The 23788-nt window shown below is 31.2% G+C and overlaps 2 protein-coding genes and 1 long non-coding RNA gene across 6 annotated transcripts in view; all 3 read right to left on the bottom strand.

Annotated features, from left to right (window-relative positions):
- The window catches only part of LOC129920221 (uncharacterized), a 48182-nt gene extending 29592 nt beyond the window's left edge, over window positions 1-18590 (bottom strand). Inside the window, exons 1-2 of one of the 3 annotated variants that reach the window (XM_056001475.1) lie at window positions 18342-18590; window positions 974-1200 (exon numbers count right to left, since the gene is read on the bottom strand). In XM_056001475.1, the coding sequence (XP_055857450.1) occupies window positions 974-1160 (187 nt within the window). In that variant the 5' untranslated portion in view covers window positions 1161-1200; window positions 18342-18590. Of the gene's footprint in view, window positions 1-973; window positions 1201-1371; window positions 1571-1888; window positions 2995-18341 lie in introns of those variants that run through there. The other 2 variants (XM_056001473.1, XM_056001474.1) reach the window with 2 other exon arrangements.
- LOC129920225 (neurocalcin homolog) lies at window positions 8587-19384 on the bottom strand. 2 transcript variants are annotated; one of them, XM_056001480.1, is made up of 2 exons: window positions 18768-19384; window positions 8587-9434 (listed from the first exon to the last, which is right to left on the bottom strand). In XM_056001480.1, exon 2 carries the CDS (start codon window positions 9215-9217, stop codon window positions 8645-8647), a length of 573 nt encoding a protein of 190 aa, XP_055857455.1. In that variant the 5' UTR covers window positions 9218-9434; window positions 18768-19384; the 3' UTR covers window positions 8587-8644. The 2 variants fall into 2 exon arrangements, with proteins under 2 accessions (XP_055857455.1, XP_055857456.1); XM_056001481.1 differs by lacking the exon at window positions 18768-19384 and adding an exon at window positions 13857-14508.
- Window positions 19385-21685: 2301 nt separating this feature from the next.
- On the bottom strand, window positions 21686-22869 carry LOC129919099 (uncharacterized). Its single transcript, XR_008773051.1, has 3 exons — window positions 22340-22869; window positions 22144-22283; window positions 21686-22081 (listed from the first exon to the last, which is right to left on the bottom strand). It is a non-coding gene; the product is annotated as an uncharacterized LOC129919099 (long non-coding RNA).
- Between the last annotated feature and the right edge of the window lie 919 nt (window positions 22870-23788).

Genomic DNA, 23788 nt, shown 5'->3' with positions numbered 1-23788 from the left:
AAAACTTTTCTAACCTCGGATTCGAGCTCAGCACATAACAAAAACCTTGTTGACCAGTGTTTTAAGTCCTAAAGAAGGTATGGCAAAAAACGATTGCAATGTACTTTTTGGAGCACATTTTTTGGCCATATTACATATTTGATATTTTTTTTAATACCGCCTTTTGGGTAGTTATAAAATATTTTGTGGTTTCATTATCATAAAAATTAAGTTTAGCTCTAACTGGCGTCTCTAGGTCAATTCATTTTCTAGATTCTAGAAGATAGTAGAACTTACTTGAACATATTTTAAGTATAAAATTAAATTTCTTAAAAATATTGCAACATTATCAAGGGAATTTTTGTCCTGTTCTAAAATTAGTTCTAAAATTTTATTTTTTTTAGTGCTGTTTTCTTATTTTTTTATTTCTTCTCTACTAAATAAGAATTATTTATTTTTATTGCATTATCCAAAGACTCTTTAGTGGTGGGTATTTAGACCAAACCCTATTAATTTCTGCCTATTTTCACTCCTATTTCTATACTAGGAAAAATAATAAATTTATTTATATAAAACTTAAAGAAAAGAAAATTTAGTTTGAACTTCCAAATATATTTTCTTCTAAGCATCAAAGTGCATTCCTGCACTGCAACTGCAAAGAGTACCCACTTGTATGACCATTTCAATTTGTGACACGGGTTGTAATCCAAAACCATCACCACAAGAGCATTTAGTAGTATCAAGTCCTTTAAGTGATACAATCAATATTGCACTGATATAAAATCTTAACAACCATCCAGCAACGCGCATTCCTACATATCCGTTTGCCGTTTATTTTAATAATGCAATCAATTTCTCTAATCAAATTCTATATATTCCACCACACTTGATAAGACAATCAACTTTCAATCCCAACCAGAGAGATGACAAGAAATATAAAAAAAAAAAAACTCAACTTCAAGAACAAAAAAAAAAAAAACAACAACAAACAAACCTTTAATCCTTATAGCTGCAGAGCTTTCTCTGGGTAAATTAAAGCCACCCTCTTCAATGGATGGCGATGACACCATACCACTATCCTCGGGCTTTGTAAATAGCGACGTGGTTTGATAGTGATCCGATGGTATAGCTGGCGGTGCAACCTTCTTAGCTTGTGGGTGTGGTTTTAAGGATCGATGCATTGTTGTTATTGTGTTTTATGTTGAAATGATGATGATGTGCCTGCAAAAAGAGAAAATACAATAAAAAACAAAAAAAAAAATAAAACAAAAAATCAGAAAAAAAAACAACAAATTTTAATTTCATTCATTAAAATCCGAGTATATCCATCCGAGAAGGAGAGGTGGTATACTCGGATTTGTGTAGTAAATACGCTCTGCTCTATGTCCGCACCGAATAAAAATAGAAACAAAGTTTTTATTTCATAGTACACACACCGACCGACGACGACTACGACGAATGAGAATATATACAGAATTCCACCATCAACCGGCTGCAAAAAAATACGATTAATGCCACGGACGATGAGCCGGGACCAGGATAGCCCGAGTGAGAATTCTCACCGGGGAGGTCCTTTGGAAAAAAAAAATGTCAAAAAAAAAAAATCTATAGAGAAAGGCGAAGGCCTACTTTTTTGTTTCAGCAGAAGAACACCTGTTCTTTCGATTGAAGCGTACTTCGTCGGTCGGTCGGATTCAGAGGAGGGAGGTAGCTTTAAGAAATTCTTTTTGGATGAAGTAAATTAATAATTTTCAAAAATTTAAGTTTTGTACAAGTGCAAACTACACCACGCCCAAGTCCGTGCTCCTACGAGAAAACAAGTTTTCGAAAATTTCCTTCTCAAGAATAAAAAAAAAAAAAACAACAACAACAACGAACTCACGCAAAAAACTATACAAAAAATTCATACCATTGCGATTATGTTCTCTTTTTGCGGAAGAAGAAAAAGCACCAGCGGGTTATTAATCATAGCACTACGCTTTACCACAAACCAATTTGGATATGATTACTTCAGCAATTTGCTGAGTGGACATTAAATATTGTGTGTTTTCACTTTGGAATTGAAAATTTGTTTATTTTCCAAACGTTTTTTTAGATCAAATTCTTTTCGGCACTTTTATGAGGAGGAGAAGATGTTGAAAAAATAACAACAGCACTAAGAGCAGTGGCAATAGCAGCACAGCAGCACCAACAGCGACCTATTGATTTATGCCTTAACATTGTAACATAGATTTCTTCTTCTTGTTCACATCGGCCAGTTCGAATGAACGAACGAATGTATGTACGAACAGCAGCAAGCAAGCAAGCAAGAGTAGCAGCAGCAGCAGTACCCAGTACCACAGCAAGGAGCACATCAGCACATAGCTACTCCACTAACTATATTTAGCTAAAATGCACTTTTTCATATAAAAAAAAAAGTATAACCATAACCATATCGACATATACAAGGTGTCAGTCAGTGGGATAGAGAAGGAGATAAAATTAAAAAACAATAAGAATGACGATGAAAACGACGACGACGATGAAACGAGAAACAAATAATAATGTACACTGGAATCAGTGGAGCCAAGCAGTGGTAGATGATGGTGGAATCTGGAATGACATTTTTTTTTTTGGGTTTTTAAGTTTCGTTTCTCGAATATGGATATGGCACAGAAAGTTGGAGCTTTTTTTTAGCCATTTAGTTCAGTCAATGAGAAGACAAATGTAGGCGATTTGAAAAAAGATGTGACGTCAGCTTAGTTTGGATGCAGTATTTAAGAAGGGTTAATCTTGAGTATAAATCTCAGTTTGCGTATTGTTTGGTCTTGTGGGGTTTCCGCCGTTTTGAAAAACGCATGAGTCTTCATATCTCGAGAACGACTTGTCAGAAAGAGAATTTGCAAAGATGTTTCTGGTTGAAAATTGAATTATCTTTCTTTCTCTAATACATATTTTTTCTCTCGGAGTTATACTTTCAGAGTAAGAGTACCGCAAAGTATCCCATTTTCAGTTATGTTCCACTTAACTCTAGGGGTTGTTTAAAATACATATTAAAAAATGCACTATTTGCGGTACTGTAACTCTAAAAGTATAACTTCTATAGGAAAATGATGTACTAAAGAAAGATAATTATATTTCCAATCTAAAAAATCCTTGCAAATCTTCTGTTCGACCAGTCGTTCTCGAACTATTGAGACTAATGCGTTTTTCAAAATGGCGAACGCCCCACAAGACCAAATTCTGAATAAACCCTTCTTCAAAACTGCGTCCAAACTTAGCTGATGTCACAACTTTTTTCAGATTTTTCCCCCATTGACTGAACTAATTTGGAAGTAGTAAGATAGACATACTGCTCTAGGGAGTAATTCCCGAAAAAAGTTAAGAACTCTGATATGCACCTTGATATCTCGGGGTTCCATTGGAAAAAAAAAATCAACAATCAAACGTTCTAATGGACCCGAGTGCCGCGCTGAGAATTTTATTTTTGGTAAGAAATGGTTTTTTCGTGACTATATCCCTTTAGAATGGTAACTTTTATGGAAACAAAAAAAAATTATGTAAAATTTGTAGCTTAGGGACAATTTGTACAAAAATGATACAAAGAAATTTTTTAATATTATTCATAAGAGTAACCATTTTTTGGGGGGTTATAATGCGGTATACGAAAATTGTAACCGATATATAGTTTTTATGTCACGAATTGTGCACTCCTTTCCGCACCACCTTCGAGGTAGAGTACAAGGTGCGTTTTTTTTAACGTGGTCTCCCCAATAGGCCTAATCCACGCTTTTAAGTGTGTTGTATGTGTACGAGTGTATCTTTTGAAAGGTTTTATAGTTTTTGAAGTCAAATTAATTTGGTACGAGTATAATCGATTTGCTTAAAATCTGCTCTAATTTTCTCGGGTTTTTTTAATTGTAACTTTAAGCAATATGAGAATGTTAAATGTAAATTGATTGGAAAGTTTGCTGACTTAGAAGTCATGATACTTTCTGAATTCCTTTGGACTTCAGTATCTATTGCAAAGTACTTTTAAGTATTTCAGAGGGCATTCAAAGACAATTAGTAGTTATATTTGAAAGTGGTGTAAGTAACAATTAAATCTCTTTTCCAAATAAAATGTCAGTGGATGGGTTAGTTACTCAATTTTTATATTTGACAATAAAAATCCCTTTAATTGTTGTTTTTGATTAAATAAATTGATATTTCTTGACAAACATGCTTAATCTGACTCATACCACTTTCAAATATAACGACTCATTTATTGTATAGAAGAAAAGTAGTAGAATGCAACCAGAAATACTAAGGAGTAAATTCTGGACACCAAAAACAACAGTTTTAATGAGGAAAATCATCATTCACACTCTTTGAATCTCGAAACTATTCAAGTTTCTTGAATCACCGACCAACCAATAAAATGTATTAATATTAATTGTTTGAAATATGGTATGACAAAGGTCAAGTAAGGCATCTAGTGCAGTAACCAGATTAAACAATAATAGCCTTAGCACACTACAGACTTTCTATCGGTCGATAGTGCAGTCGGATTGGACAGCTAGGGTGCGCACAGTCAGCAGACTAAATAGTTTAAAGTTTAAAGACAATTATGTAAAAACAAAAAAAACTTTTTTTTCGATTGTTCAAACTTTTTGATCGGCTGATACTTAATCATTAAAGTGTGCGCACTTTTTCATACTGATTAAGAAACAGACTAAACTATGAGCCTGTAGAAAGTCCGTAGTGTGCGGGGGCTCAAAGACTGCTAAAATTAGAAACTAATACATTTTTTAAATATTGTTTTACTTTGGAAGAATAACATAGAAGAAAAAAATTGTTATTCAAGTTCTATCTTTTGGGGAACCAAATTTTTATTTCAAAATATTCTCATCAACTATAAGATATTTAGTAGAATGTACTTTACAGTGGTAGAACCAAACAACTCCAGTTTCCAAAATTAAGTTTTTCGTTTTTTGAGTCGGTATCATCTGACTTTTAAAAGGAGAGAAAGAAGCGAATAATTTATTGTTAATTCTGGATCAAAAACGTTTTTCTTTTAAGAGTAGTGGTTCTTGAACGTGATGCATCAATTGATAGGCCGATGTTTTGAACTATTTGCAATGAATATAATCATCATTCATAACTATAGGCTGATTCAAAAAAAACATTTTTTTGCGCTTACGGTTAATTGGAGGAAAAGCTGGATATAACAAGAATAAATGTTGGTTCTGCTCAATAAAATAAAATGATCAAATGACTTACTTACATAAATAATTTCGAAAGATACTTTTTTTTCCTAAATAGTAAATGTTGAAACCTTTTCTAAGGGCGGTATTTACTGAGCACTCATAATTTAAGAGACACATACATGGGGCAAGTGGCTCACTATTTAATTTCACCATTCGTGTTTTGTGAGAGTCGATCTTATTTTCGTACTTAAAAAAAAAAATACATATTGTCCCTCTTCTCCCGAATTGACATAACTCGCAAACCGTCGTTTTTGAGATTTTGGCATTTACGTCTTAGATAAATTTAAACTATTTCCACATCAATAGATTCCACAAAAAGTGTCTGGAACGTAACTAAATTTTATAAACCAAATACCAAAAAAAAAACAAAAATAACACCAACAAAAGAAGTACACAAATCTTAAAACTGCTCTCCTGTAAAGTATTAAAAAAGCAGATAGGTCAGTTCATGAGAAGAGAGACGATATGATAGTTGGTGAATAGCAGAGCCTCATAAATTTATGAGCAGTTTATGAGCGCGCACAACAAAATTTTAAGCAAAAGAAGTTTTTGTCTACATTGTTCTGTCTTCTAATTTTTCTTCAATTTAGGTAGTTTACTAGAACCATTATATTAAATGTTTAGCGTATTGGTTACTTTGAAATGTTCATACAATTTATCTTTGCTATATAACCTTGAAGAGATGGACTAAACACACAAATCAATGCATCGATCTGCTGCCAAAAAATATACCTTGACCTTTAACTATGAACTGGGAAACAAACCCTTGAAAGTATTTATAACCTTTTTTTTTTTGGTTACAAATGTTATATTGCTAAGAAATTTGCTTTGCACTTTATGTTTACCTAATCTAATTACGCTGCTTATTTTTTTAACTATTATTAGATATGTGGTATCTTTCTTCAACTTGAAAAAATAATGCAAAGGGAAAATGATATTTTATAATGCAAGCGAACAATAAAAACTAGAAAATCTCGAATATCTATTGTCTGCATATAAGTAAAAGGACAAAGGAATGCGTAGCCACTTTGCAATCTCTTACAATATGTTGAAGAATTTTTTCCATCGTTCATTTTGGAAGAGGGTGTATGTTTTCTGATTTTATTTCACTAACAAAACTTGTATACACTTATAATTTTGTCATTCTCCTAATTGCTTAAGTGCATATTTGAGGACTTTTTTCAAAGAACCTATGTATTTTATATACATTTCTTTTTTACTTGAACATTATTATGTATCGTAGTTCATTTATATTGGCAGGCAGATCTGAAGAGATACTATGTATATACAAATTGGAAGTACCGGCTGTTAATCCACAGCTAATTACGAATACAACCTTTTTCTTAGGTAAATTGAACAGAATTATACCCCGAGTTCTAAAACTGAGCTTCGAGAAAGTTGACATATAAACGGAAAATCTTGAAATTTGTTGTCTTTCTGTTCTTCTCCTTGAGGGCCTTAACGGAGGACCTTAAAAAAAAAGCACAGAAATAAGTCTAGGACGACCGCTCCAGCCTGTGAAAAGAGACCTCACTTATTCTGCATTCTTTAGAAGTCTGTAGGTATTACGACTCCAACCCAGAGGGACGGCGGCGCAGTAGAGGAAGACCTCATCTGAGGTGGCGCAACCAAGTGGAAGGGGACCTCAATCAACTTTGCGTGCGAAACTGGAAGCAGCGAGCTTAAAATAGAGCTGGCTGGCGAAGCTTGTTGGTTGAGGCCCAAATCCACAGCGGATTGTAGCCGCCTTACAACGGCGCTGGTCACTCTAAGTAAGTAAGTAAGTAAGGTATTACGATTTTGCGTCCCTGTATGTTTTAAAATTAATATTTCCTTAAAAGAATGTTAGGAGATATTTAAAAAAATTAAATTTTTTAAAACAAAGTTAAAAATAGCAGTATAACTTAAATAGGAAATAGGTAAGAACGAAAGGAAGTATTATAGGTATCAAACTGAAAGGTTAAGTAGTTACAAATTTTGGCTTTTATAAAATTGGATAACTACAGTAATGGAAAAATAATAGAAATTACTTGCACTTTTACTGTTTACTGTTAAAAGGAAAATTTATGCATAAAACTCCGTAAAAAGTGCAAATATATGTTCTGTACCGTTTTCAATGTATAAGATTTTCCGTACAAAATTGAATTTAAATGGTTTGATCTGTAAAAATGCGAGTAGTTACGCTTATTTTTTCTATTTCTTAGTACTCGGAAAATCGACGAAGTTGAGTATTCTTAACCAAACTCATTTTAACAAGTGAATTTTTACAAGAAAATGCAGCACAGGAGGATTACACACTTAGTATTTTTCCACATGATTTCGAAAATCGAAATACCTACACTTTGTGTCTCACAATTCATTAAAACATGGCAAAACACTTGACCTATCGGGCAAAATTATTCCTATACCTAAGTTAAGTATAATATTTACTACCTGTATACATTAACATTCAGACTACAAATATTAAAACATTGTTAGGAGTCATTTGTTATTTCATAATTACTATCTGATAATTCAAATACGGTATCATGCCATTATTTGTCATTATATCAATATTAGTACGCCCTTGACCTTTAACTTTTATTCTTAACAAGTCAAAGAATTTATTACAAGAAAATTGATTTTGGAAAAAAATTTTTTTTCAAGATAAGTACTTCCTATAAATAAAAATAAATCTAACATTCATTTATACAACAAATGATTAGAGTATTTCTTTCTTATGTTGTTTTTTTATGGTAAACAAAAACAATAAAATTACTCGTTCTAAAGGGATAATTGACGTTTAAGTAAGATATCTTTCTTTATAATGGCAATGAAAGTTAATAGTTTGAGCCTTTTTTGTCCATTAAGAACTGTAATATTCAATTTTCAAGGCATGTATAACATTTCTTCTTACTTCTAAGCCAGCACCAAAGCAACCAAAGAAGACCAGTAGATGGAACCACTTACTTTTTCATAGTACGTTTGCCGTCATCGATCGAAAAAACGATTGATACACAATTACAACTTTTGTTTTTTTTTTTTGTTTGTTTAATTATTTAGGTTCAATGCATCAAAATTTATTTAGATGTTTTAAACTTAAGTTAAGTCTTTTAAAACTTTACAATAGCGACAATACATTTTTTTTTTAACTATAATAAGTTGAATGAAATTGGTTTATAATTTTCAGATAAATTGTTTTTTTATTTTGTTATTTCGTTTTTTTTTGCAAAATTTTTTTTTGATTTTTTTTTGTTGTTTTTTGTTAATTTTAAAACCAAAGTGTACGAAGACATATCATTTACATATTGTGCATGCAACATACATTTTGTTTTATGATAGATAATAAATCTTTTTTTTTTGTTTTTGTTTTTTTAAATAAGAATTATGCCTTAGATATAAGCCAATAAATATTTAATTCGAAATGAAAGTTCTAAGAAAGAAAAAACTATACAATTTCACTGTGCTTGCGGATCGCACTGTAATAGTCGTACGATAGATGGATCACTTTTTGCTCCTTCGATAAATTCCTCAAGACTGAGTTTACCATCTTTGTTTCGATCCATTTGACGAAATATTTTATCAGTTCGTTTCTCCGGGGTGCTTTCGTCTTCGGGCATTTTCATAACTGATCCAACCATTTTATAAATTGCTGTTACGATTTCGAGCATTTCTTGACGCGATATGTAGCCATTGCCATCTAAATCATACATCGAGAATGCCCATTTGAGTTTTTGCTCCAGCTTACCTCTCGATGTAACACTTAATGCACACAAAAATTCACGGAAGTCAATAGTACCATCTCCATTAGCATCAAAAGTTCGAAATACATGTTCCGCAAATTTGCTAGCATCACCATACGGGAAGAAATTGCCGTATATTTTTTTGAATTCTTCCACTGACAAATGGCCACTCGGGCAGTCTTTTAAGAAGCCCTTATACCATTCTTGAATTTCAGCATCAGTGAATTCTGTATTTTGTTTTAAGTCTTCGAGCACCTCTGGCTTTAATTTGCTATTTTGCTTGCCCATTTTGTATATTTTATATATTATTTATAATTTGTTTTTGTTTATAAAACAAAAATCTCTTTATTTTGATTATATCTATATGTGTATTTCTATATAATATATATGTTTTATTTATTCGTTGGTGATTTTAGAAATCTGCTTCTCAAGTCTTATCACAAGTTTGTTTTTTAGTCAAACGAAGCACATTTTAATTTTGTTACTGTCTGTTATGATCCACATTCTGAAAATGAAGAACCGTTATAAGACACTTTTAACGGCAATCTGAAATAGCACAAGATTAATAGGCACAAATAATAATGACTACGTTAACGGTAATGATGAGAACAACCGATTTTGGAACAATTTTTATTGTTAACTTTTATTTTGGGCAAATAGGCCAACTCAACTCAAAAAAAGGGTATAACAACCTCAATATAATGGTAAGAATCCTAATTTATTTTCATATGATAAATTTGTCTAGTGTGTTGGGACATGCAGGACATTCCGAAATTGTTTCAAAAAGCAATAAATGGTTATAACTTTGTGGTGAATGCAAATTAAAAATATCTATACGTGTGATTTTGTATCAACAAATTAAAAATTGTTAAATTTTTTCATAATCGGTAGATTTTTTTAACTGACTTGAATCCATAAGCGAATCGCTCACCAATGAACAGTTGTGCAACTTCGTGAACGTTTTGGGTAGCACCGCTAAGAGTAAATTTTTTTTAGCATTATATTGTGAATTTGGATGCAGTTCAAATGTAAAACCTCAAAATTTGCTCAAGGATTCGCTGACCTAATCGATATCCAAAGAAGAACTTCTTAGCAAAACGGGATAGGTGTCCATTGAATCTAGCCAATTAATGAATAGTTGTTACATGATCACTCAATAACACAGAAGAGTCCGAAGACTGATAAGCGCTGTACAGTGAGGGAAGATTCAGTGCAATTTGCGAAGAGCTGGAGGGCGCTTATTGCATTTGGAGCCGTTTTCTGAATCGAAACTTAAGCATTTATGTTAAAGATAAATTATTTAAGTTTCGATTCAGCAAATGGCCCTTAATTATGCTTAATGCTATACATTGATCAACAATATTTTTTTAATAGAAATAAACAAATTATGTTTTTCTGAAGATTGTTGGTGTTCCTCCATTTTTTTTTTATTCTGGATATTTTTATTAATGTAATTTATGGGGTTTTATTTATTAGGCTTCTGATGCGTTGAATTCAAACTCAATTTTTATCTAAGATTTACTTTTGATGGAAAGTAACATAATTTAGAGGAAATATGGTATGGGTATTTTTCTGACTTGCGAATCACAAACAAAAACTTGGCGCATCAAAGTTATTGAGCTTTAGGGTTTTAAAAAATACTATTGTCACATAATTTTTTTTTTATTTTGACTGCATTGCGAGCTAATCGACTTAGTTTTCTAATCGGAATACCCAAATGGTTCGAATTGCGAGTCATAATAGGGCAATATATCTTGATAAAGGGGACAAAGCATTAAAAAAAGATATTTGATTTATTCAAATAAAATTTAATAACTGTGATGATAACTTACTACTATTACTATTCAGGTGTATAAGAAAGGAAAGGAATGCTTCAAAATTTCATTCAGAATAATTTAAATTTAAGGAACAAAAGAAAAAATAATTAAAAAGCTATAATAGCCTTTATTAACTTAAATCAATCAATTTAAAGAATGCAAATAATTTAAATATTGGCAAATATATTTTCTACAATACAAATCACTTTTTATGAAAATGTTAGTAACATTTTTTTATCAAAAGTATTTTTTTTTTTATATTTCGTATTGAATAAAATTCTAATATCATTAAATAATAAATCGGCTATTATTTTTTGTTGGATCTGCAATGGTTGATTAGATGAAATGTGAATTAGATTGGCACTTCTGGCAGTGTGTTTATTTTTATGTTTTGCACAAATATGTCCTAATATAGTATTTTTTTTTTTTAATTATGTAAATTTCAAATGTGTGTTGATATACAAAAAATATATGTATTAGTAAAATATTAAATCTTTAATAAATCTATAAAATACACCCTCTGATCGCATCTTATGCAAATCGCCCTTAATAGATTTTAGGAAATAGTAAAAATGTTCTTTAATAGGAAATACTCATTTTCTTCATAATTTAAAGAAAAATTTCAGGAGCTTTGATTTAATCGGTCATTGTTAAAATAACATACATTTTAATGTTTTCAGAGGAGAGTAAGAAACCATATATTTTAAAATGCTTTGAAGAATTTCCAAGGCATTGACAACTTTAACTTCTAAATTAATGATTTAAGATTTAAAATTGACAATTTTAACATTTAAATCAGAAGGGTAGTACGGATTTTTGTCTCCACTTAAAAAAAAAAAAAAACACAAAATCCTTAACGCATATTGATTTACATTTCGGCTTTTCCTGATATATTGTATTCAAAGAAAAGTTAATCAAAAATTTAATTTGATAAAATTCAAACGTTTATAGAACTTTCACTGTGTAGTTGAATATTTTTTTTTCAATTAAATGTAAAAAAAAAAATTTAATTTATGCTTGATTTTATGTTTGAATGTCCGAAATTAAATGAGTCTTCACTAATTTTATTTTTCATACTAATTTGTCATTAGTCACGATTCTTTGGAATTTCTATTTTGATTTAGTTAAACAGAAAAAACCACAAATGTTTAAAAAATTCTTGAAAAATTTGTTATTAATTCAATCATTATATTGGTTTGAAGAAATGTACTATTGTTATTTTGCTTTTATATAATCATTGTTATGCCTGAGACAAACACCATGATTTGTTTAATTCAGACCTCGTTAATTTTAGAAGAATATACGATCGGACAAAATGATAGTGGTAATTATCTACATTTTATAAACATCAATTTCTTTAGGAAGTAGTGAAACATGTCCCAAAAAAATGACTTAGGAAATATTTCGCAATGTTTTTATTTCTTGTTTGTCGATGTTTCACGTTTATGCAGCAGTTGTTTTTATTTTATTGACCCATGAAGGGTTATAAAATGGACCAGCAACCAAGAAACACAAAGAAGACTAAGGAAAAAACTCCTGAAACAACTTATTTGTGAAATCCAAGTTCTGTTTAGACCAACTTTTGTACCTAAAAACCTCAACAATAAGAATTAGGTTTCTGCAAAATAAACTGTCCTCGAGAAGGCCAAGGGAATGTTAATTTTTAAAAATTTCATATAGACAAAGTAGGAAACACTTCACACAATGTTATTATGGTGCTAAGACAGACATTTATAGCGTTTTTACCACCGTCTGCGCTGCGAAAATATAGACAAAAAGTATCATAAATGTAGTTTTGTAACGATTTTTTTTTTTAAGGGAGTTATCATATTTATTCCAAACAATACAGATATTTAGTGCATAATTTGAATTTCCTTGTAATTTTTCACTGTAAGTTACGTAACGTTATTTAGAAAAATGTTTTACAAAATTGTATTCTGAATACCAAAACAAATTGACATTATGTACTGGTACATTTTTTTTCTAAATTTGTCAAAAATGAAGTTGGACTTTTATGAAACTTGTGCTTGATCCGTGTCACTGATCTTAAATGGAGGTACCGTTAACCTAACTAGTTAATGGAACTTAAAATAACAGGTTAAAGAATGGTCCAGGACAGTCATCTACATTTTCTAATTGTCACAGTGTCATTATTGGATAGAATCACACTGTCGACTTCAAAAACAAATAATTGAGCCATACTATAGCTTTGAAATATATTTTTTGTGGTCACACAAATGTAGAAATTCTAAAAAATTAAGAACACATGGAAACACCTATTGAAGTTTAAAGTTGATGATGTAATTAACTCTAAGGTCTAATTCTATTTCACGTAAAAACAAGAAATCACAAAAAAAAAAATTGAAGAAAAATCCAAAGAAAAAATTGCTTTTTTCATGGAACGAATGTTTCTATGTAGCTTTTTCTTCAAAGTTAATAATCTTGTTCTTCAAAACTCGTTGGAATTTCTTTCTTGAAAACATTCATTCTTGAAGCAGGCAGAATGAGTGACAGTAAATAATATTCAAGCATAAAACATATTGCATCAGCTCAGATACATATACAATTTCAAGATTAAATAGAATGCAACAAAAAGTTCTACGGCCAGAAGCATATATGTATGGAGGCTTTTTGTTTTATGCACAAAAATGCACAAAAATGATTCCCACAACGATTCTGAGAAGAGTAATTCCCATCATAATTTAAAACCAAAAATCATCCAGACGCACTTATAAATAAATACTCCGACTTTCAAACTAAATTTCTTTTTGATATGGTTAATGAATTTATTTGATTAAAAACAAAAACAGATATGAATCTTCAGAATTTGTTTAAAGTGATCGTAGTAGAAGCTCGTGGTTGTTTTTGTTTACCTATATCCCTGATAGGTATGGTCACAAAATACAACTAGATGTTTCAATCTCGTTTGTCGTGCGGCTAGTTATTCAAGTATCATAAGAATTCTTTTTGTCATTAATTCTACTTATTATAGAAAATAAATTTGTAAAGTCAGTCATATTGAAATTTATAAATGGTAATCTCGTTTCTGTTAATTCATTGAACTTTGAGTTCACACATTTTTGATAAATCATCATGAAATATTTACTTACTCCAGATGAGAGCTTCAGTAGAAGAAAAATTTTCGTGAAATCAACATTTTGTTCTATATTACGATCCAACTGATTAATTTCATATGAAAACCACTGACGCACGTCTCAACTGACAGTTGGGTTAGCCATTTGGCTAACCACTGAATTTGCACTAGACTAGAATTTGTAGACTAGACAAACAAAATACATTATAACACGCTCAATGAACCACCAAATTGATCTCACACCGAAATCAGACCAACGAGAGATTATAATTTAGCATCATTCGATACTTTCTACTACCGAAACTATTTGGAACTATATGGTGCACACTGATAAGACACAAAACTATTCAAGCCTTGAATTTAATTTTCAAAAAGCTACCATACATCTGTTCAATACTAGTCATAGTCATATCCCCCTCGACTTAAACGCAATATATTTTCATTGTACCTACGCCATGCAGATTAAATAAACGAATTCAAGATAAGGTTTTTAAGATAAATGAATAAACAGATGAAGTAGAAGAAATTAAAAAAATAAAATGCACGACTGGGGTCGCACGTACTTGCTCTTATGGTAAAAGTAATTCTAAACGGGTGGCAATGGTACAGTGGATGTAGTGCTTGACTGCTAACCTGGAGGTGTGGGTTCGAGCCCCACCTCAGGCAGCATTCTTTTCTTTATCCCCCAGTGAGTTTTCACTGTAAAATATATAAATGTTGGCAATCATCAACTACAAATTTTGCGTATAAGAAGGGTACAACAGCATCTTACTGATGAGCCCAACTGGGCGAAACGCATTATTTTGGACTACAGATCAAAAACAAAATATAAAAATTTTCTAACAACTTTCAAAAAAAGTTGTTACCTATGCCATTTTTAAGAAAATATTATTCAACTTATAAAGACGAAATTTCGATAAAAAAATTAATGGAATGATGGACCAATACGCCTTTGAAAAGTATTTTGAAATGGGATTTGCCATTTTGTTGGGTATTTAAGCACCAAAATGACTCAAAACACACAGAAAGTCCAGTTAAACCACGGTTAATGATGATGACAATATTACAGTTATGGATTGCCCCCACTGTCACTCGATTTTAAGCCAAAAGAAAATCTGTGCAAGATCGTCAAACGGAAAATTAATCGAGAAAATAGTAAAACTGCAGGACATATGAAAAGGTTTGGAATGATGTACCATTAACTGTTTTACAAAATTTAATTGAACCAATGCCTTGTCGGTGAAAGGCCAAGATAGAAAATAAATTTTTTATCAATAAATATTGATTTTTTAGGTATTAATTTATTTGTAGTTGAAATAAAAGTTACAATTGTTTTGTCACATGGTGATTTGAGGTTACTCGATACAATTCAGCGTAGTTTAATTTATATTTAATATTATTTTGAGAATTATGTATTTATGTATTTTCTTAAGATAATGAGCTTTCGAAATGTATTAAAATTTGTTAAGTATTGATTTAAATTTTAAAGCAATTGATCAATTTGTTCAAAATCACTTTGAGTTGCAAATGTTTTGTCCGATACTGTATGTGTAGCACTAAACAGAAAAATTTTAATCAAAATCGTTCCAATGTTGCCACAATGTTACAAGTGTAACAAAAGTGTTACACTTTTCAAATAATATTTAATTTTGTTACCATGTTACTTTTTTCAAATAAAATTTTGTTTGTTTTTCGTTGAAATAAATTGAAAAGATCGACTAAAAGCATTTTTTTCTTCGACCGAAATAAGTCGATACATTTGTTTGCTTGCACAGACCACAATTTATGCAATAACTTGGTCTATTTTGCAGGCAACAATGATCTGCTTATGTTAAACATTTTTTGTATTTGTTTAGGAAATAGTTCTATCTTTCTCTTTAAAAATTATTTTCCAATATTATAATATGGACTTAATTTCAAAATCAACAGTTATCAAATTTAAAATATATCGATAATTTAAAAGCTTTTGGGGTTTTATAATATGTACCTTTAAAAAATAATCACAAGAAGACAAAACTGCTTAAAATGCAGGGCTATATTTCAGAAAGATATAAAGTCTAAAACATAGTTTCCTTCCGCCTCCAGCAGAACGGTTTTTTTTGTAAACTTCATTAATTAAAACCTAGATAAAAGCGTAAAATCCTATAAAAAAATGGCACAACAATAATAATAAATTAGAAAGGGTCTGTGCATGGCTTTTTCATACGCTCAGTGATGCTGCCAATGAAATCAATTTATATTTAAAGAAAAATGTCCAGGACAGAGACCAGAAATACAAGTCAACCTTTATTTTCAATCGGTTTCTCTCTGAGAGTTACCACATTACTTTAAATAGTTTCGGTTAAGGTTTGAGATTTATTTTAAAAAATCAAAAATAAAGGTATCGGTTGAGATTTATTTTTTATTTTTTTAAATATCTCTCAATGGTTGAGATTTTTACAAAAAAAATAAATGGAAAAGGCCAACCAAAAGGCCCGCCCAACTTCAAGCGGCTATATCTCGGAATTTTGAAAAAAATGAAAACCTACATTTGGGTACAACTCCCATCCCTGTAGGTGCACGCGTTCTCAAACCAGGAGAACTTTACTGGCTGAACAGAATGGAAATTCGCTTGTGGCAAAGAAAAACGCCGTGGTACAAGATGTCAAATAAAATCGCTCAAAATGTAGAAAAGATGAACAGAATTATGTGGCGCACTAAAATGTCAATTGCCTTGAAAAAAAAAATGGGCACGTTCAAAGAGCTAACATAAAGCTATCGGATAGCTTTTTGTTGTTGTAAACAATGTTAAAAATTAGCAAGGAAACGAACCATTTTCTGTCAAAAAATAATCTGAAGGTATCCGAGAATTTCTGGTATACCTCAGGTATTCAAGTGATCAGCTGATAAACATTTAGTTTTTTTTTATTTTGATTACTTTTCGGGCTTAAAAATAAATACAAATTTGCAAGAAATAAAGTCAAAGCGATTGTGCAAGTACTATTCAACAATAAAAAAAAAATGTAATTTGCTCAAAATAAACAGTTTCCTCTTCTCAATATTTTTTGGTAGCTGCTTGGGCAAGCTATCTGGATAGCTCTTCGTTCAAAAAGATATTCCAGATACGTTTATCCCAGATAGCCTATCCGATAGGTGTTTGAACGTGCCCAATAATATTAACTGAGCAACCACATTAGAAACGTCAAAAGTCATTGCGCTTCATTCTGGTCTACCAGTTAAGGTAAAAAAAAGTTAAGTCCGATTCTGAAAAAAAAGGCATGATGTGGCGGTTTAACATGGAAGATGATTTTTTTAAAATCTGACAATGTGCAAAGCGTAGGCCCATGACACAAGCTATCATTTGGCATCACTCCCAAAAATTGCTCTCAAGCGGTTTAGCTTCCAGGAGCGTTCAAAGATTCGGGGATTTTTCGAAAAAAAATTTTACCCCAACTTTCAAACGCGATTTTCTCGGAATTTTGAAAAAAATCGAGAAACCGGAGTATACCACTATCGGGTAGCTGAGAATATAAGCTTTCATATGGCACCACTCCCATGTCTCTAGGAATTGATACATTTGCAGATGAGATTTATTTTTTTCTCTTAGCGATAAATCTCACTGGTTGACCGAAACATAAAAAAATACAAAATAAAGGTTTCTCTCAGACCTTGACCGAAATTTTTCTTTTTTTAAAAATAAAGGTTATTTTATGACCTTTATTGAAAATGGCGACAAATAAGAGTTATTAAGGAACCTTTCAAAAAGGTTGAGATTTATTTCTGATCTGGAATTCTTTTCTACAGCTAGCTGCTATGTTCGTTCAAGATTTCGTTGTACCTGCGTATTAGGTTTAAAATAAAAACGTTCTGTTTTTTTGAAAAGTGAAAACTATACCAGTTACTTTGGAGAAATCTCCACCTCTTTTTCACTGCAGCAGCCTATTAGACTTCTTAATAATAAGCTTTCAAATAAGATACGATTTGATTTTTGACTTTTTGCGAGTAACACTGGTTAGAGCCCTTTTTGAAATAAATTAAATTTTGTATTTCCGTTATATGACAGGTATCGTTAGTTTTGGTCATTTAGGGAATCACCAAAAACTGTTAACTAGATCAAGTTTGAAGAAAATCCCTCTAGTAGTAGAAAGACAGACAGACAGAATTTGCCGGACCCACTTTTTTGGCATTCATCGTATTGTCATCTAAAATTGTTATCTCGAGTTTGATTTTTTTTTTTTACGAATCCTAAACTTGCCCTATATAGTACCTATATATAGAAAGTAAGAAGAAAAGGCAAATTGTCTCAAACAACAAAAGTAATTGCTGCAGTCTCAACTCGTAATTCTTTTTTGTAAACGTAATGAGCACTTGATGGGATTTAAATGAGGGCACAAATTTACAGAATATGAAATTCTCTTCAAAACTGAATTAGTTTTACCTCCTGACGACAGACAGGACAAAATATAACAATTCTTTTGATAACTTAAAGATAAGAAAAACCTTTTTCACATTTTTTTCTTACCTCACAAATAAATTAGCTCGTTATCTTGAACTTCATTCAAATCCAATTGGAATCACATTGCAGGCTCAATTTAAAAAAAAAAAAAAACTTCCCAACTATTTTGGAAACTATGAAAAAGTGGAGTACAAAAAAACCCCTAAAGAAAAACCAGCCCCACTGTGTGTTTGATAATCGTGCCGTGCTATCGTGTTGTTGTATTTGTTGTATTTCCACGAAACACACGATTTATGATGTGGTCGTGGTGTGTGCCTGGCGAAGATGTAAGAAAAGCAAACGACCACAAAAAAAAAAGTGAAGGAGGATGGTGAAGTGGAGTTAAGTAAAATATAATAAAACACACACAGAAAACAAAAAAAAAAGAAGTGTAATAAAAAAAAATTAGTTCATAATGATTTTATTTTTTTGTTCTTATTTTTTGTACTTTACCTTTTTATTTGTGCAATGAGAGAGAGAGAGAGAGATGTGATTTTGAGAAAAAAATGCAAATTTTTTTTTTACATTTTCAGGATCGAAGAAGAATGAGGAACAAACAAGAGCACACTACGACGACACAACACACAAAATAATAAAATTTTGTTTATATAATTTTCTCTATTTTTCCACAAAAAATGCAGGTTTTTTTTTTTTTTGTAATTCGATTTTTTTTTTCAGAGATTCTTTTTTACTTTTTTTTTATTTATTCAACATTTTTCCTGTCTCTCTTATATACACCTCTCCCTAGCTGGATCACTTTTTTGTAGTTCTCCTTCACTCATTTAAAATAATTTTTTTTTTTGAGAAAAGAAAAAAATGCAATTTCTGTGTATTTCTGTCATGTGTCATTCGATTATTTTTTTTTTTTTTTTATTTTTTTTGCACCACCACTTTCAAATCATTTTTTTTTCTTTTCTTTTTTTGTTGGGTTGAATTTGAGTTTTGTTTAGATAAAGAATAGATTATACACAAATTGGTTTTGTTTACTTTATTATTAACAAATAAATAAAAACAAATAAGTAGATTATAGTAGTGAGGTTTTTTTTTTATGTTTTATAGTAGAGATAAAAATCCTTGTCACACACAAAAATACTAGACTGCCATTTTGGTTTATAAATTTTTTGAACGAATGATGCAGAGAAAAGGGAATTTGATAAAAATTGGAAATGGAAATGACAAACGTATATCAACGCATGGATGGGAATTATTTAAGGGCTAGTAGTGAGTTTAATAATGGATATGGAATTCTGTGTGGATTTCATTTTTATAAATTATGGTGACATTGCACTTTGCTTAAAAATAATATGTGAGGAATTATTTGACCAAAGTGTTTAATTAATTCAGTTTCAGTTTATTGTCATAATTACTCAATAAGATACAATAGCTGTGTATCTTTTATCTCAATTTTTTTTCATCGGCAATGATGATTTTCATGAATCAACAATTTCGTTAATTTCTTGACTTTTCGATTATGCCATCTTCTTCAGAGGATCCTTTATTTATAAAATAAATAAATTAAAGAATTGTAAATATTGGAACAAATATGATGAAATAAAGTAAATGATCCAAGGTTGTAAAAAAAATATTTATTGAAAATAAAAAAAAATTCCATTAAAAAAAAATAATTGTTGCAATTAAAAAAATTTGCATTAAAAAAAAAAATGTTGTATTGCAACTGAAAAATATTTGCATTGAAAATAAAATTTTTAGAAATTTATTGCAAATAAAAAGTTTTCTGCATTGAAAAAAAAAATTCAATGCAAAATGTGCATTAAATTTTTTTTTTTAATATTCGTCGAATTTGTTACAATTTTGGCTATTTGACCAAACACAAACTATTTTAACTATAATATTGAACCTTAAAAATAATGTCTCATCAAATAATCAAAATTGAAAGAAATTCGACGAAATATTTAAAAAATAAAATATTTAAATGTGTATTTATAAAAAATGTACACATTTAAGCCTAGTACGCAGATCGCGCTAAAATTTATCTTTCATACAAATTTCCTCCAAAGATAAATTTTAGCGAGGATTTTTAGCCAGGTAGTACGCAGTTCACGTGCTAAATTCGAATTCTCATCTACTACTTTTGCAAAAAGTCTCCACTCAATTTAGCTCGCGAAATAATGCTCAGCGCATTTTTTCACAGATAAATTTAGACATTTTTGTGGTTGTTGTTGTTGCTGCAAGGAATAAGAGGCAAAAAAAACCTTGGAATATATAAAAGAAGAGGAATAAAACAAAATGAGAACGTAAAAAAGGTATTCTGCAGGTAAAAAAAATATGTAATGTAATATTGAATGTAAGCTGGTATAAGTAAATGAAACTGTGATTCAGCCGTTATTTTTAAATTTAAATTTATCTTGGCTTTTAGCGAACGCGTGTAGAGATAAAAATTGTCGAGATAAAATTTAGTTTAGCGCGATCTGCGTACTGGGCTTTAAGCAACGTTGCTTAACGATTGCTTAACTTAAACGTCATATTCACCGCGTTTAGAGCTTGCTTAGAGCCAAGATGGATTTGACCCCATATGAATTATTACTAAGATCGTGAGCTTAGTATCATGATAATAATTTATATAGGGTGTGAGGTGAAGGCGTCATTAGGTGTGTTTTTTATTACCACCGGTCTTAACTGGACAAAAAAAAACGCAGTTGGGGCTAAGCAATTTACATGTTAAATGCAACAACACTTTATAGCCCCTTGGGCTTAGTTGCTTAGACCGGAGAATTCTCTGCACTTAACTTTTTCAACAGATTTAAATCTGTGCTACCATTTTAACTTGTTCGTAAATTGTTTATAATTTGTTTAAAAACATCAAAACTGCTGTTTGGAATGACAATTATTATTTTAAATATTTATTTAATAGTTAGTTAAATTTTTTTTTTAAAACACACAAGAAACCCCAAAAGCGAAAAATATGACAAATTTATATTTTTTTGTGTCAGCTGATTTCGGAACATTTAGTAAGCACCCAGCAAACGTAGAACTACAGAAAAAACCGGCGAAATATGTACGTAAAAGAAGTACTTCTTTTCCACTGAAAAAAGATAGGAGTTCGGGAAAAAACTCAGTTATATACTTTCTGTATATAAGAATACGATGAAATGAATTTCCCCTCCATTAAAAGTACAGACAAATGTACTTCAAAACTACATCAGCGAAGCACATCTGGAAGTGCTTCTGATGTACATTTTCCAGTACTTTTTTAGCTACAGAAAAACCACTGAAACTCCATATGGCTCCTTGAATCTAAAAGTACGTAATTAAGTGGTGAAATTTGTACGTAAGAGAAGTAGTTTGTTCCTAGTAAATCTAAACATTTTGAAACTACAAATGAAATTACAAATAAACTCTGAAGTTAAAACTTTGGTTAGAGATTTAGATTTATTCATTCGAATTGTATATCAAAACATGAACGTCTTGTGTGACACTTTACTTCAGACTTCTATGAGGAATGTTGGCGTTGAATTTCTCTTAAATCTTACATCTACGTCAGGAATTTTGGAAATTCTTTATCACTAAACGAAGGAGAGTCACTTCATGCACACAACTGTTGAGGGGAACAAAATGCTTTCCACGCAATGTATTTTTAATACGAACTTGCACATCTTGATTGCCACTCGAACGGACTGCATCCAATAGTGTGGCGAGCAAGGAGTCTCTGACGTCATTTTTATACTCGACATAGAATTGTTGAATGTTGTTTTTGTCTAGGATTAGAGCGAACACATCAACAAGTGGTCGAAGGGTGCAGTGCAGACCTGAGAAAAAAAAATAGTACCATCAGCTTCACAAAGAGCAGAAGGGAATCTCTTTAACTTACACTACAAGTCTGTGAAATGTGGATCACACTCAAGTATTGTAGTCTCTACTAAACATAAGATTCGTTTCACTCGTTCTGGATGGCGTGGGGGAAAATTTCGAACTCTAAACTCAGTCATTGATGTCTGGAATTGATCTCCACTAGAAGACAGAGAAATCAACAATTATATAATTTATTAATTTTAAAATAAGCATACCTATATTTTCCAAATCCATGGGTGGTGGTTTTTGTATCATTTTTTTTATTTTGATTTTTCTAAATGCACAAGGCTGAGGTTGTGCATTTTGATGATGGAAAGAAATGGTGGTGGAATTTTTGTGGCGTGCCGAAGAATTTGTGCTACTACACATTGTGTATTGAAAATAATTTTCACAAATAACACTGATTACGACGATATTTATTTTTTTAAATTAAATTGTTTTATTTTGGAGCACAGAAATGTTTTTTTTTGCTTAGCTAATTGCTGTGGCTAAGTTGCTGTGGCTATCAAGGTTTCACTAGAAATGCAGGAAAATGGCGAGTCGCCATTACAAAAGAGAGAAAACCTTGAGCATTGCATACATCGCACTCTTTTCCTCCCATTTACCAAAGAGTTTATTTTTTTCAGGAGAAACAAAACTACAATATTTTGAGGGGAGAGGTTTTGGTAAATAAGGAAACACATACATCTACAAAGTAAAGACTTTGTTGGTGGTTGTAATTTCCCCTAAACTACTGAGGTTTGGTTTGCAGGGCAGTGCTGCCAATTTTTCTCGCTAAGCCCCGAGGCGTTTTTTTTAACCAGTTAAGACCGGTGGTAATAAAAAACACACCTATTATGGTTTGAAATGAAATTATTCCCTAAGGGCCAGTTGTACAAACGTGGTTCAGCATCGGATCAAGAATTTAACCCACCGATTTCGGCGGATTAGCTGAAGGTCAACTTCGGTTCAAGCATGGATGTGGCTATTTTTACATATCGTCGGTCTCATGAGAAAACCTCGTCACTCCCAAAATCAAAATTTTACAGGAGAGACGTAAACAAACAACAGAGTAGTTGGGAAGAAACGCGCAAAATTTGAATTTAAGTCTATTTAGAGTTTTCGGAATGACCCCAAATATACAAAACTGGTCCTAAAAGGAGCTTGAATTTTAAATTAAAAATAAGGAATGTTAAAAAAATTAAAATGGTTAATATAAATAAAAGCAAAATCATCGTCAACGTGATTTTCTTTTCAGTCAAGGTTAAGAATTTTTGTTTACAAAAATACATACCCTCAAGCTGTCAAAAATGACGTGATGTTTCTTAAATGTAATAGTATTTTGTACTAGATTAGTCAATTCCTCTTCATTTTTTGACACAACTATCGATTAGTTAATCATCTGTGGAAATTCGATTATAAATATAAATTTAAGCAACAAGTAAATGGTGTTTAACGGTGGGGCTAATTATCAACCCAGCAAAAACTACAATTGTACCATTCACAAGGAAACGGCTTTTGCCTCATATCAGACCTACCCAGCTAGCTGGTAAGGTCATTGAACTAAAGAGAGAGGTAAAATATCTAGGTATCACACTAGACAGTAAACTCCTCTGGAATAAACACTTAGAAATAACAGTCGGGAAAGCCACAAAAGCCCTTATGATATGCCGAAGACTGGCAAA

The sequence above is a fragment of the Episyrphus balteatus genome, chromosome 4, assembly GCF_945859705.1.
Source record: "Episyrphus balteatus chromosome 4, idEpiBalt1.1, whole genome shotgun sequence".
Classification (NCBI taxonomy): domain Eukaryota; kingdom Metazoa; phylum Arthropoda; class Insecta; order Diptera; family Syrphidae; genus Episyrphus; species Episyrphus balteatus.
The sequence above is the reverse complement of the archived record's forward strand: the minus strand, read 5'-3'. Positions and strand labels throughout refer to the sequence as shown.

Bases quoted from the DNA above. Each gene is read 5' to 3' on its own strand.
- LOC129920225 (XM_056001480.1), bottom strand. From the start codon at position 9,217: ATGGGCAAGCAAAATAGCAAATTAAAGCCAGAGGTGCTCGAAGACTTA.